This window comes from Vulpes vulpes, chromosome 3 (assembly GCF_048418805.1).
Source record: "Vulpes vulpes isolate BD-2025 chromosome 3, VulVul3, whole genome shotgun sequence".
NCBI classification, from domain to species: Eukaryota; Metazoa; Chordata; class Mammalia; order Carnivora; family Canidae; genus Vulpes; species Vulpes vulpes.
In genome coordinates, this window is record NC_132782.1 from 35,077,150 (window position 1) to 35,092,550 (window position 15,401).

General features: G+C 35.3%; 1 protein-coding gene across 4 annotated transcripts in view; it reads right to left on the reverse strand.

Annotated features, from left to right (window-relative positions):
• The window catches only part of NAALADL2 (N-acetylated alpha-linked acidic dipeptidase like 2), an 878,960-nt gene that overhangs the window by 486,621 nt on the left and 376,938 nt on the right, over positions 1-15,401 (reverse strand). For all 4 annotated transcript variants that reach the window (XM_026007770.2, XM_072752176.1, XM_072752175.1 and 1 more), the window contains one exon: positions 14,185-14,304. In XM_026007770.2, coding sequence (XP_025863555.2) covers positions 14,185-14,304 — 120 coding nt within the window. The remainder of the gene's footprint in view (positions 1-14,184; positions 14,305-15,401) is intronic.

Below are 15,401 nucleotides of genomic sequence, written 5' to 3' on the forward strand. Positions count from 1 at the left end.
ACACTGATATTAATTACCTTTTAATAAATCTTTATAAATTATATTATGTGTAATGACATCTTAACAAATTGCCTGTTAAGGGCATTAAATAGTAACTTTTAATTTCTGGCCTTTAACCAACATTATTTAGGCTAAAGAGACCTCCCCGAAACCTCTCAAATTCTGTGGATATGGTCTCATACTCTGCGCACTTGTAAAGTGCCATCTGCATACCTGTGTTTCCTAGTTTGGGGCAAAGGGCTTTACAGTGGTCCTCTCTAACCAATCAGAATTTTAAACAACCCCAAATTACTTGGAAAACAGAATTATTTCCTGGCTTATCAGCTTCCTGCTCTATACATGACCTTATTTTATTTTTTAAACTTTATTTATTCATTTCAGAGAGAGAGAGAGAGTGTGCACGTAAGCGAGCACAAGCGAGGGAGATGCAGGCTCCCCGCTGAGCAGGGTCCAACATGGGGGTCCATCCCAGGACCTGGAGGTCATGACCCGAGCCGAAGGCCTGAGCCCAAGACAGATGCTTAACCATCTGAGCCACCCAGTCGCCCTTAAGTGACCTTACTTTAAAAATAGATTCTATCAACCCGTTTTGTGATTAAAGCACACAAATGATAAAGCTAAGCAAAGTAAAATAAATAAAATCTACATATTTAGTAAGTCATACTAGGAATTTTGTAAAAACCAAAGGAAAATATTTGCATGTTTTACCAATTATCACATAAATGATACCATTTGTAATCATGTTTCACTTCATTATTTCCAGCACCGGTTACTCAGCTATTTTGTCCAGCTCTCTTTGATTCCAACTTAGGCTAAAACACTTTCTCATTTAGATTTACTGTCTAAGAAGAAGAGGCAATATGCAATCCAGATTATCACAATTTTGAAAATTTTAGAAGTTATATTATTTTTTAATGATCTCATCATTAAATTTTCTGATCGAATCAGACTCATCCTGTAGCTACTCTTATCTTTGGTTTTCTTCAAAGTAGTCTGTTGAACATCAAAACATGTTGAAACAAGGACTATAAATATTAAAACTTATGTAATATGTGAGTACACATAATAACAGAGGAAGCCAAAGTGGGCTCATTTTGTTTACTATTCTAAATTAAAAACAAAAATTCAATCCAGGTACATGTGTGAATGGTTTAAATAATTTCCTACAGAGTCACATAAAACTCAAGAATGAAGGATATGAAATGGGTAGAACGATGCTTGTGTATCTCTCATACAATAGTAACTTGGGTGGAAGGCCAATTCCATTTTAATCCACTAAGTATTACAAATTTCCTTTTTTAACTAGGTCTTCTCTTAAGTTAAATAATCCTTAAGGTTCTAAAATTTATAAAACTGAAAATAGTGTTCAATAGCACCCGCAATAATATAAGGTGAAGGAAAGTTTCTTCACAGTGTTTTCATAACAGCACTGAAATTAACTTTTAGATTTTATCAGATGTTTTAATATCCATAATACCATCACCAAGTTGTAATCCTGTCCAGTTACAGATGCCACTACTTAAAGGCAAAAAAATAAAAAATGTATTAGAACAGTAATTGATTTGGGTATTGGAACAGTGTCAGGTAAGTATGGCAAGTTACAACTATAAGGGTTGAATTTCATTTGATGTCATTTTATATATGATGGAATATATCCTAACATAGTTCAAAAACTTTTTTAAAAGATTTTATTGATTTATTCATGAGAGACACACAGAAAGAGGCAGAGACACAGGCAGAGGGAGAAGCAGGCTCCATGCAGGGAGCCCACTGCGGGACTCGATCCCAGGACCCTGGGGTCACGCCCTGAGCCCAAGGCAGACGCTCAACCGCTGAGCTCCCCAGGCATCCCTCTTGAAAAATTCTTGGTGTGTGAATTATAAAAAAAGCTTGATGTGGATAATTTATCTACTTAAAAAAAAAAAAAAAAGAACAACAACAACAGCCTGCTCTCTAGTGATAGGTAAGGATAGTAACAACCTAATAGATTTGGATAAAAACAAAAAGAAAACAATAACTTAAAATTTAAGAACAAAACATGATCTTTTGGAAGAATCTTCTTGATAGCTCTTCCTTGATTATGAATACTAGTCCAAATTGAAATCTGCTATTATACTACACATATTTCTCAGATTATACTCTAATTTTTCTGATTTTCCAATACAAACTTGATTTAAAATGCATAATTATTCCAAAATTATTGGGAATGATAGTGTACTAAGACCTTTAAAATGTAGTTGGATGACTATAATATTCAAATAATGAACTTGTTATTAATTTAAGAAAATTTATAAGAAATGTATTATACTAAATGAGATTCCTAGGTGTAATCTAAAATTTGATACGAGAGAATATATACCAAAAAAGTAATAAAGATTGAATAAAATTTGGAAATGCAAATCTAGTAAATAAAAATAACTTTCATTTTACCTGTAATAAGCTTTTTTCAAACTGCACATTATTAAAACCACAAAAGCCTTATTTTTAACTATAATATATATTGGGCTATAAAACCTTTCCAATAGCTTTTGCATAAACACAGTGAATATTTTCAGTTAAAAAACAATTTAATGAATGTTTATGAGAGTAATAAATTAACTTATCTGTTAATAATTACTTATTAAAATAAAATTTTATTGAGTGTATATTATTTTCAAAGTTCAAGTGAGAATATTTTGTTTGTATAGCTGGGTCAAGGTTTTATACCTTAACAAAGGTTAATTTGTTATAAAAACAGGAAGTCTAATTGAGTTCAAAACCAGCTACAATACATTGTATGGCTATAATTTTAATCACATAAATTTTAGGGAGAGTGTTTTGGACTTTTTTTTTTGCCAAATATTCATCTTTTAATGATATTTCTTTCCAGAAGTAATTTAACTGTCTCCACATATTTTATAGCAACAGCAAATGAGTAAAATCCAAGTTGCCGCCTAGTATTCCTTATCAATGTGTTCCTCCACAAGATAATAATTAATTTACCTTTATTAAAAGACAGAGAGCAAGAGCTCAGTGCTAAATGGATAGCAATTAATATTAGACATTGGATGGCTTTTTTTTAAAACTTTGTTAAGTACAGAGCCAAGGGTTTATTTATCTTTGAATTTTTCAATTTTGTTGACACCCTGTGTGAAATTTCAACCGAGAAATGAAAGGAGTTATGCAAAAATCTCAAAGTTAAAGTCAGTTTTAGGATATTCTAAATTCAAACATCTATGAAAATCTTCAACATCATAATAATTCCTGAAATAATGTGAATCCTCTACTGAAGTACTGAGCCTCGTGTGGAACAAACAAGGCAGGGATTATACTATTGAATGAATAACGGCTTAGATTTTGATTAGCCAGGACAGTGACCATTAAGGAAATGAAATGCAAATAGAAAATGCAGTAATTGCTAAAACATTTCGGTGTGATTGAATAAAATATTGGCTTACTTTCAGCAAGTGCTTAGCATGTTCTAGCACATACATGTATTATTTCAATTAATTTCTACAGTAACCATATGATTCAGGAAATTTCATTGTGTTTTTAGAGCCATACATGGTACCTCCACTTTCACAATAAATTTAAAATTTATAAATGTTTGCATCATTACCATTCTGTGAATATAATATAGTTTTAATTACCTAAATATTATTTTCAAAATATTACACAACTCCATCACTTTAAAAAGAAATTTGTGCATAAAAATAAAGACTGAGAATGTGAAAATTGAGAGTAGGTACTATCCTGTTAGGTCACTATTTATATTCATCTTAATTTATGTTTATTTTTGACATTAATTTCTACATTCATTTAGATCTGTCTTACTTTACAAATAATTAAAAATGCAAGTTTTTTTTTCCTTTGAGATTAAAATTATGCTACTACATAGCATCAACATAATTCTTACTGTTAAATCATGAAAAAGTGCAATCTTAAATAAATATATTTCTATAATTGAGTGTATCTCATAAGTATATTATTGTCTTCAGTTCAATTCTGCGAGTTTGAGAGCGCTGCCATTTCCTCGTGACTAAATTCATGTCCCTTCTCATTAGATTATTTGTTTTTAAGGGCTTAAAAATATAATATTTTATCACAAGTCATGCTTGCATTTTAATGCTCACACAACCTTAAAAGTTGAGATTTTTATCACCACTGTAGAGAATGTAATTTTTTAAAAAGAAAAAAGGAGAAAACAAAGAAAACCTCTAAGACTTCAGAGCAAGAAATCATATAAATGTCTAAGGTCACTTAACCCTCAAGAAGAGCGAGGCCTTGAACCTGTATCTACCTCCCTCGCCTCCTGCCATATTGTGGTTCATGATTTAAAACAAGTTACCTGTTGGACACAGAGCAAATACAGCAGATGGGAAGGAATAGAACACCTCTGTACGGTGGGGAAAATAAAAATTGTCAATTATACACAGGGGGAGAAGGAAACACTGGGATATTTAAAAGTAGCTCAGAATGACCACAAAGCCATGTTCTTGCTATAAGAGACATCTACATTGGTGAGTCCAAACAATTGCCAGAAGTTAAAATAGGTCTGAAGCTTACTCTTCCAGATATTAGGGTAATATTTAATATATAAAAATATTTCTGAAACATGTAACGTTAGGAAATGAACTAAAAGAAATCAGTTGTTGTTTTTTTTCCCTCCTTCATTCCTCCCTCCTTGTCCATCTCTGACTTCTTACTCTCCCTTTCTTGATTGCTTGCTTTATTTATTTTCTACCTATTTTAAAAAATAAAATTTTATTTTATTTTATTTTTTGGCTTATTTTTCTAATTTTATTTAAATTCAACTAATTAACATACACTGTATTATAAGTTTCAGAGGCAGAGCTCAAGGACTCATCAGTCTTATGAAACACCCAGTGCTCATTACATCATGTTTTAAATGATGTCCATCACCCAGTTTCCCTGTCCTTCCACCCACCTCCCCTTCATGACCCTCAGTTTGTTTCCTATGATTAAGAGTCTCTGATAGTTTGTCTTCCTCCATGATTTCGTCTTTACTTTTCCCTCTCTTCCCCTTTGACCCTCTGTTTTGTTTCTTAAATTCCACATATGAGTGAGATCAGTTGATAGTTGTCTTTCTGTCATTGACTTATTTCGCTCAGCATAATATACTCTAGTTCCATCCACATGGTTGTAAATGGAAGATTTTTTTTTTTTTGATGTCTGAGTGGTAGTCCATTGTGTATATATATATTTAATAATATTTACAAAAATATATATAAATATATACATATATCACACTTTCTTTACCCATTCACCTGTCAATGGATATCTGGGTTCTTTCCATAGTTTGGCTATTGTGGACATTGCTCCTATAAACGTTGGGGTGCAGGTGCCCCTTTAGATCACTACATTTGTATCTTTGAGGTGAATACCTAGTAGTGCAATTGCTGGGTCATGGGTAGCTCTATTTTAAACTTTTTGAGGAACCTCCACACTGTTTTCTAGAGTGGCTGCACCAGCTTGCAGTCCCATCAACAAATGATGTATGAAGGTTCCCCTTTTTCCACATCCTTGCCAATATCTGTCATTTCCTGATTTGTTAATTTTTGCTATTCTGACCAGTGTGAGGTGATATCTCATGGTAATTTGATTTGTATTTCCCTGATGCCAAGAGATGTTGAGTATTTTTTCATGTGTCTGTTGGCCATGTGTATGTCTCCTTTGTAGAAATGTCTGTTCATATCTTCTGCCCATTTCTTATCATTAAATCTTTTTTTTATTTTTATTTTTTATTTATTTACTTATGGTAGTCACAGAGAGAGATAGAGAGGCAGAGACATAGGCAGAGGGAGAAGCAGGCTCCATGCACTGGGAGCCCGACATGGGATTCGATCCCGGGTCTCCAGGATCGCGCCCTGGGCCAAAGGCAGGCGCCAAACCGCTGCGCCACCCAGGGATCCCTTCTGCCCATTTCTTGATTGAATTATTTGGGTTTTGGGTGTTGAGTTTAAAAGTTCTTTATAGATTTTGGATACTAGCCCTTTATCTGATAGGTCATTTGCAAATATCTTCTTCTATTCTCTCAGTTGTCTTTTGGTTTTGTCAACTGTTTCCTTTGCTGTACAAGTTTCTTATCTTGATAAAGTCCCAATAGTTCATTTTTGCCTTTGTTTCCCTTGCCTTTGGAAATGTGCCTAATAAGAAGTTACTGCAACTGAGGTCACGAAGGTTGCTGCATGTGTTCTCTTCTAGGATTTTGATGGATTCATATCTCACAATTAGGTCTTTCATCCACTTTGAGTGTATTTCTGTGTGTGGTGGTGTGAGGAAATGGTCCAGTTTCATTCTTCTGCATGTGGTTGTCCAGTTTTCCCAATACCATTTGTTGAAGAAATTGTCCTTTTTCCATTGGATATTTTTTTCTACTCTGTCAAAAATTAGTTGACTATAGAGTTGGGGGTCCATTTCTGGTTCTCTATTCTGTTTCCCTGATCTCTGTGTCTGTTTTTGTGCCAGTACCATGCTATCTTGATGTTTACAGCTTTGTAATAGAACTTGAAGTCTGGAATTGTGATGCCCCCAGCTTTGGTTTCCTTTTTCAACATAAATTTGGCTACTTGGGGTCTTTTCTGGTTCCATACAAATTTTAGGATTATTTGTTCCAACTCTGTGAAATAAGTCGATGGTATTATTTTGACAGGGCTAACAGGAGCAACAACATGCTTTGCACCTTTCTTGCGGTGCCAAACTTGTATGAAAATAAGGGGATTATTTCTGTTGAACATATGTAACATGTATGCAAAAATCAGCACTTCTAATACATGATGTTACTTGTTTTGATTTTATATTAAAATATTAAATGTGGGCAGCCTGGGTAGCTCAGTGGTTTAGCATCACCTTCAGCCCAGGGTGTGATTCTGGAGACCCGGGATCAAGTCCCATGCCGGGCTCCCTGCATGGAGCCTGCTTCTCCCTCTGCCTGTGTCTCTGTCTGTCTGTCTGTCTCTCTCTCTCTGTGTCTATCAATAAAAATATTTTAAAAAATAAAAAATATTAAATATAAATAAATTATATTATCACATAGGTAAAATACAGACATAACTTCCAAACTTTGGTATTCATTCACTACAGACTTTGAAAACTTGTAGACATACCTTTATTTCATTTTGACCCACAAAAATTACTTTATTATTAGGAATAGGATCTGAAGCATTCAATCAGTTATTCTTGTTCTAAACTCACTTTTTAAAAGTCTGATAGCTAAATGGTACAATAATGACACAGTCCAAAGTCTTTTCATTATAACTTATGATTGAAGTTGTATTTTAACAAAAACCACTTAACTTTTGTAAATATGGTAATATTTGGTCTAAGTCATTTAGAAAAATAAGTAAAGTCAGTCAGTGGAAAATGGAAAGCATTCTGATTTAAAAAACAACAGCAGATTTAGCTTTTAAATACATTAAATGATTGTTTCCTGACTTTGTGTTCTAGTCCTGACCATGTTTTCTGTGATCAACGGAGCAGCTCTGGAGTCTTATAATTATAAAATATAGAGCATATTTTGCTCTTTTGTAATTACTTCTGAGAACTGGGTATGAAGTACCTCATTTAATTAGTCAGTAAATAAGTGTACCCTTTCTACGTATCAAGGCAGTGTTTCTTTTTGTTTTTGTTTTTTTCTAAAAGACTTTCAAATAGTGTCTTAAGAAAAAGAAACAAGTTTGCTTCCATACAGAAAACCATACCTAAAAGCACCATATAATGGTGCTTAAATATTTTTTCCCATCTGAAATATTCATAGAATGCCACAAAAATAGATCCAGTGGTATCACCAATACCAGGAAAAATTACTATAATGCACTAAAACTTTCAATAAAAAATGGAGTTTTCTCTTTTTTTCCTATCTTTCTAGCCTCACTGCCACATCACACATAAGGTCATACCAGTGTGCACACTCATACACCACACACACACTCACACACACACACACACAAATACCATGAATATTCTATCTCTAAAAAACATTGAGTCTCTTATGCTCATTGTTATATTACTACACTAGCAACATATATTTTTGATGCTCTTAGCTAAATGCATATTTTAATTGTCATAAGAAATTAAATTTTAATTTTACCATCTTAAACTTCTATCACTTAAAGTAGGGTAAATGCTGTCCGTTATTAACTAGAAGAAAAAATAATTATTTTGTAAATATTCAATTAATGTCATCAGACAAAAGGAAAAGGAGACTGGATTAAATTAAACTATAGATCAGCAAATCTGAAAAGCATGCAAATGCTTCGTGTGAAGTTAGTTTACAAATATAGTGTTTCTCAGCATTTATTTTACCTAAACTAGAAGATTTCTTATTGATCTTCCAATTGTCCGTTTGTTGAATATTGACTGGGGAATCACCAATATCTATAGATTTTTCCTCACTAAATCCCCAACTCAACATTTTAGGTTAATCATTTTTAAATTATGGAAATTGTATTAAGTTTATTTGTCTTTAAATAATACCATCCCTTCCTAATCTGTGGGAAAGATTCTATTTGAAAAGTATAAACACCTAAGAGTTGTTTCCTACCTTTCATTTCCCCTCTGGCTCTTTGAGGAGGCTTCCCAGTGTAAGAATGCTTTATGAACTGAAGTGGTGGTTGGTTAAGTTACATGGGGGCCAAACAAAGCACAATTAACATTAAAATATAAATATTATCAGATGAATAGATAGGAAATGGTTTATTTGTAGGAAATTACAAAATCATTTGAATTCCAGATCATTAAAATTATAATTATGAGGGTCAAACTGTAAATAAGGAAAATTTAAAAATGAGTTAATACTTAAAAAAAAAACAATTAATACTTACAGATATTTTTTTTCCTATATAACAGTGAGTACTAAGAATGTGCTGTCATTCCTTTTATTAAAAAAAAATAGCAATAACATTTGTGGATTTTTATGTGTAGTTTCACCGTGTAAAAAGGGCATAAATATATGTATTCATTTGTAATTTCACTGCCAAGAAATTTAACTCCTATAAGACAGGAGGCTGATGTGTGGTGGAGATCTAGACAATGGCCCAGCCTCCATGTTCCAGTAGGATTTATATGATTTCTACTTGTCATGAAGTATACAGTAATTTTTTTATTATTATTGCTTTTGTGAAAATAGCTCCAAAAAGAAAGCCAAATGCTTTTATTGCACTTATAAAATAAATTCCATACCAGAGTGCTATCCAGCAATTTGGAATATGTGAGGGTCTTAGGATGAGCTTTACCAAGTTTCAGATTGTCACAGACAAATCTAAGTGAATCCATTAGGACATATAAAAGAGCCTTCTGCCTTAAAGCTTAAAGAATTAAAGCACTCTCCCATAAAATAAACTGCTAAAATACAAAACTAAAATAACCTTAAAGTCTCTTCTCTAATATTTAATCTTAAGGGAACTAGCGCAAGTTAGATCTTGTGAACTGAGGTGGCTCTTCCCCAACGACGTATGGATGTCGAGGCATACGGCTGGCACCACTTGCCTGTCATAGTTTCTACTGCACAGTGTAGGGATTTTCTCATCAAACCCTAAATTAATACATAGATAGTATTTACAATAAAACTAATGAGATTTCTTCCTTCTTGGTCACACATTTTTCTACTCATTTTGGGAGATAACTCAACATCACAATTAGGTTCCTTTTTTGCTCCATCCATCTCGGATGCAGAGAATCCCACCAAAATTTATTTTTGAACTATGATTTAGTAACTACGGCATCGGTAAGAAAGGGTTAACTTTTCTCTTTACTCATTCATTCACTTGTGCACAATCTGGATTTTATATAATCTTAAATAATTTGAATATATTGTCTCACATCATGATCAAAACTCTACCGGTGATTTAAAATTTCATCTTCCTGTCCGTCACCAGTTCAGGTCTGTTGTTGAAGAAGTGTACTCTGTTTCCTTTCTTTCCTCATGCACTAATGATACTTATCTATAAATTGAAGATAATAATGGTCCCTACTTCAATAATATGGTTATTATGAAGATTAATGTGATGGTACATAAAAAAATGCGTATTAGCACGATTAGCAGCTGTGATACACAAAGAAGTCAGTTGGTTCTCTGCCTTTTTCAACCCAGCTGCACGACAAACTCTATCACCTCGCTTTCTCGTTTCAGCCCCAGAATGATGCTTGTTGGACCCGTTAAAGGAGCTCAGCTGTTACCACGCGGCCCAACCGTATTTAGTCCAGGCCTCCTTTTTCTTCACTATGTGAATATGTATTGATGTATCACCAATGATTCCTCCAAATATCTGGGATAATCCACAGAACACAGAGATGGCCAGAGTGGAATTTAAAGACTTAAAGACTCCTCTGCCTAGAAGACAAATGTGTGGCAAGGCTCTGCCTAGGGGGGGATTCCACGGAGATCTCTTTGTTAAATCTACTCATGGGCCTATAAATAAGATGATGAGGGGAAGTACACAAGGTTCTTAACAATTTTGTCCTATTCTAGGTAAAACACTACTTCACTGCTCTGTAGATATGGCCAGAAGCTTTCATAATGTAAACATTCTCTGGAGCAGTCAACTATAAAGAAACTTTTTTTTTTTGCATTTTTTTAAATTAATTTTTATTGGTGTTCAATTTACCAACATACAGAAAAACACCCAGTGCTCATCCCGTCAAGTGTCCACCTCAGTGCCCGTCACCCATTCCCCTACAACACCCGCCCTCCTCCCCTTCCACCACCCCTAGTTCATTTCCCCGAGTTAGGAGTCTTTCTACTGGTTAGGATTTTGAGTATTTGGCCTATAAATTCTGTTACAAATATTTTTGAATGTCTTCTCTAACTTGAAATTTTTAATCGCCCATAATTTTAACAGTCCGATTTATGTAACGGGCCCCTACCACACATGGCATCGCAGTCGTGCATACCTCTGGAAGACTGAACACGCAGAATTTATGCACCAGCAGCTATTCTATCTCCCATTGCCTGTTCAAAACACGTCTACAGGGGCTCCTGGGTGGCCCAGTCGCTTAAGCATCTTCTTTGGGCTCAGATCATGATCCCAGGGTCCTGGGATCGAGTTCCGCATCAGGCTTCCTGCTCAGTGGGGGAGTTTGCCTCTCCTTCTCCCTCATCCTCTGTCCCTCCCCTCCCCCTGCTCACACTCCCTCCCTCTCTCTCTCAAATAAATAAATAAAATATTTTTTTAAAAAATCACCAAACATCTAGAAGAAGACTTCTGATTATTGGTAATTTTAAAAGTCCTATAATCAATTTGAGTCAGTTGTCTTAAATAATTAGAATACGTCGTCTCACATCATGATCAAAACTCTACCGTTGATTTAAAATTTCATCTGCCCGTCCGTCACCAGTTCAGGTCTGTTGTTGAAGAAGTGTACTGCTTCCTTTCTTTCCTCATGCACTAATGATACTTATCTATAAATTGGAGATAATAATGGCCCCTACTTCAATAATATGGTTATTATGAAGATTAGTGTGATAGTACATAAAAAATGCTTAGAAAGAATATCTAGCCCATATTACTAACAATGGAAAAATATAAAGAAGTAGAAATCATCCATAATTCCATTGACCCAATTTATATAATTGGCCCCTAAAGGCTGGAGGAAATAATACTGGAGAAGCTGGGAGCTTTTTGGGTTAGAAGAAGGTGCATTGGAACAAGGGGGTGTGTGTGGCAGGGGCGGGGGCAGACAAACCATTTTGGCCAGGAGAAAATAATCCACTCCGACTAGTCTAGCCCAGACCAACAAAAACATGTGATTACTTATACTCTTTTGATTCACTAGAAAATACACCAGTGTATATCAATTTGGTTTTTTGGATAGTGTTCAGATCAGTATGGATTTGGGTCACCTCTCTACGACCGTATGCTACCTTTTCAAGAGGCCCTAGGAACATCAGTGCCTTTTATGGACCTGAAGGACCAGGGGAGCTGGTCCAGGCAGCTACCCGGCCTCCCTTTAGAAGCCGATCGTAGACACTGTTTCCAGGTCTCTGGCGTATGTGTATGTGTCTATATCCAGCTCTCCCCGCCCCGTCCTTCAAACCTTTTACAAGCCAGATGCAAGAGGTCTGACAGCATTCTAACACGCTTTTACTTATTTCCTTTGAAATGCTGGGGTTGAATAGTTCATTTTGAAATGCATGTGCTTGTACATACTAGAGCCTCAGTTAAAAATTCCAACTACCATCTCGATCAGTTGTATCGAGTAGTTGGCCAGCTACATCTATCTACCGGTCTATGCTAACGACTCGCATCCAGTTCAAGAGTTAGGATGTGAGATGGGACCGCCTGGGTGTGAATCCTGGTTCTTTCATTGAACTCTGTGGCCGTCTTTGACACGGTTGCTTATTGTTTTTCCTGCCTTAGTTACCTTTCCTGTAAATTGCAGATAATAGTCCCTACTCCGCAATGTGATTATTGTGAAGATTAATGTGATGATGCATTTAAAGAAAACACTCAGAAAAGTATTTATCCCATATTACTAACATGCTCTCTTTTGAAGTGGCATTAATATAATTGTTAATACTATGATTATTGTAAATATCTACCTTATAACTTATTTGACTTATGAGGATTTTCACATGCCATTCGATATTGTTCTTCACATTATAATTGTAGAGTATTTCACCAAACAGCACCATTTTCAATACTAAACTGGACTTATATATCATTTCTAAAATTTGCCACGATTCATTATCATTATTTATCGTTTCTGTTTCTCCCTCTTTAAGATATACTGATTTAACTGGAATTACTGGACCAAAATGTGATTAAATGAGAAATCATACTACTAAAAATGAATATCACAACAATATACATATATCATATATGTCAAACTTAATGTATTTTCAAGAGTAGCTTCAAATTCTGGCCAATTATCTAATCATCAGACACTGATTTAAGTATAAGGGCATCCATGGAAGGTAACAGATAGCAGATACAGGACATTTTATTGTCTCCTTATAGACTGTGCAAGCAGATTTCTGGAAAATTTTTGGACCTGGTAAGCAAAGATCTTTAAGTGTTGGATAAGGAGATCCAATATATCTTCAGAACCAGAGAGTTCCAGTGACACAACTACACTGACCATTCTTTTTTCTTGTTTCTTTTTAAGCTGTATATATTGATTTTAAATAGGGAGAGATCACGTGCTTGCAAGGGAGAATAGGGAGGGGGGCCCAGGGCCAGGGAGATGGGTAGGGAGGGTTTTTTTTTTTAATATTTTATTTATTTATTCATGAGAGATACAGAGAGAGAAGCAGAGACACAGGCAGAGGGAGGAGCAGGCTCCATGCAGGGAGCCCGACGTGGGACTCGATCCCGGGACTCCAGGATCATGCCCTGGGCTGAAGGCAGGCGCTAAACTGCTGAGCCCCCCAGGGATCCCAGGGGGAGGGAGTCTTAAGCAGATTCCACGCTAAGTGGGGAGCTCTACACGGGGCTCAGGCTCACAACCCTGAGACCAGGACCTGCGCCAAAACCAAGAGCCAGATGCTTAACTGACTGTACCATCCATGCGCCTCTGACCATTCTTTTATAATAGAAAAAGAAAATGAAGTAAGAACGAGCAGTAGTGGTTGTCTATCCTGGTGGTTCATTATGAGATACTTAGATTGAGTTGCTTTAATTATGTAAATGCATCTAGTGGATGAGTGTTAATAAACTTCTATTTAAATAAAATAAATCAAAATTCTGTTTCTCCTTAGCATATTATATTTTAATTAAATTCTTGAGCACAGTCAGTAACTGTGAAGTTATACAGTTGACAAAATCAATCACTAAGGACCGTAAATCTGCTAGATACTCGTCTAACACAAAGCACACAGTAATTAGTCAGTTTTGATAATAGAAGTTTCACATCTGTCATAAGAAGAGGACCCTCTGGTTCTTATTTCTAGCATTCCACATAGGTATTATTATAAAGAATATGCCAATTTTATGAAGGTCCCACAATCCCCAATAACCGGCCTAAATGATCTTTTGTCTTAAGTAATAAGGATATTAATTTTTTTCTTAAAGGTTTTAATTCGAAATGCTGTATTGAGGAAAAAAGTCATCTTCCTGTGACATTCTCTGACCCTGTACCTCTCCTTCTTCCTCTTTCTAGGTCTCTCTCACTTTCTCTCCACTCACAGAGGCATGTCACTCCAACAAAACAGAATAAAATATTCACCCAAACCGCCATTGGACCAACCTTATAAAGTAGTGGCCATTTTCCTAATTTCAGGAGTGCAATCTGATTCGTTGTATTTTTCATTTTTTGAATCCTTTTTAAATCATCTGCATTGCCGTAGCTCACGTCAATGACTCCAGCCTGAAAGACAAAAAGAAAAAATAAAGTCTTGCAGGAAGATGTACAGCAAACTGTCCATTTAGCATGATGGAATCATTCACAATAATTTGAAATATTAAAAAAGAACTATTTCTACTCTCACCCTGACCCAGTCCCTACAGACATGATTTTTCTATTTCTACCAGGGTAAAACAACTCTTCTGGTCACTTGAAAAAAAAGAAAAGGTTCAGAGTCACAAACTGAGGGCTGCTATAGGGGTGCTGGGGGAGGGACGGGGTGATTGGATGATGGGCATTAAGGAGGCACGTGATGGAATGAGCCCTGGGTGTTGTACGCAACTGATGAATCACTAAATTCTACCCCTGAGACTAATAATACACTGTATGTTAACTAAATTGAATTTAAATAATAAAAAAATTGTAAAAGGTTCAGATTCATTTTTCCTTTGCCTTCTCCTCCTTTCTAAACAACTTTCAAACCTAATTCATTCTTCTAGCAGGCGATTGAATTCGGTCTATTATATATTAGGTTTCTGGAATTTGAACCATTTTACAAAATGCAAGATTAATTTCCTTCAAGTCCAACAACAATCGTACCATTCTTAGACTTAAAAAACAATTTGAAGGCTCTCAGTTGTTATGCAGATTAAGTAAAAAGTCCATCATACGCAGCTGTTCAGGTGGCGCATATGTTCAGTTGTGACTGACACAACCTCTACAACCAACCATACGTGCCAGGACAGCATTCAAGGATTTTAGAACATGAGCTCAGACTATGATTTCTGTCACATTTCCAACCACCCTCCCTACAGTTTTTTTTTTTTATGTTCTACATCAAATATTTCTTATTTTTAAAAGTCCCCTTTTATTAATATCAAAATTCTATGCCTTTCTGGAGATTGGAATGAGAATCCTCTGATGTAGCTGCCTCTTTCCTTCTCCTTGAAAAGTACCACACCGTGGGGTCTATCAAACACATATTCCTATGATCCAAAATGATCCCTTTTAGTTTCCATGATTTCAATCATTAAAATAGTAATTGTTGGGGTGTCTGGGTGGCTTAGTTGGTTAAGTGTCCGACTCTTGGTTTCTGTTCAGGTCTGATCTCAGGGTCATGA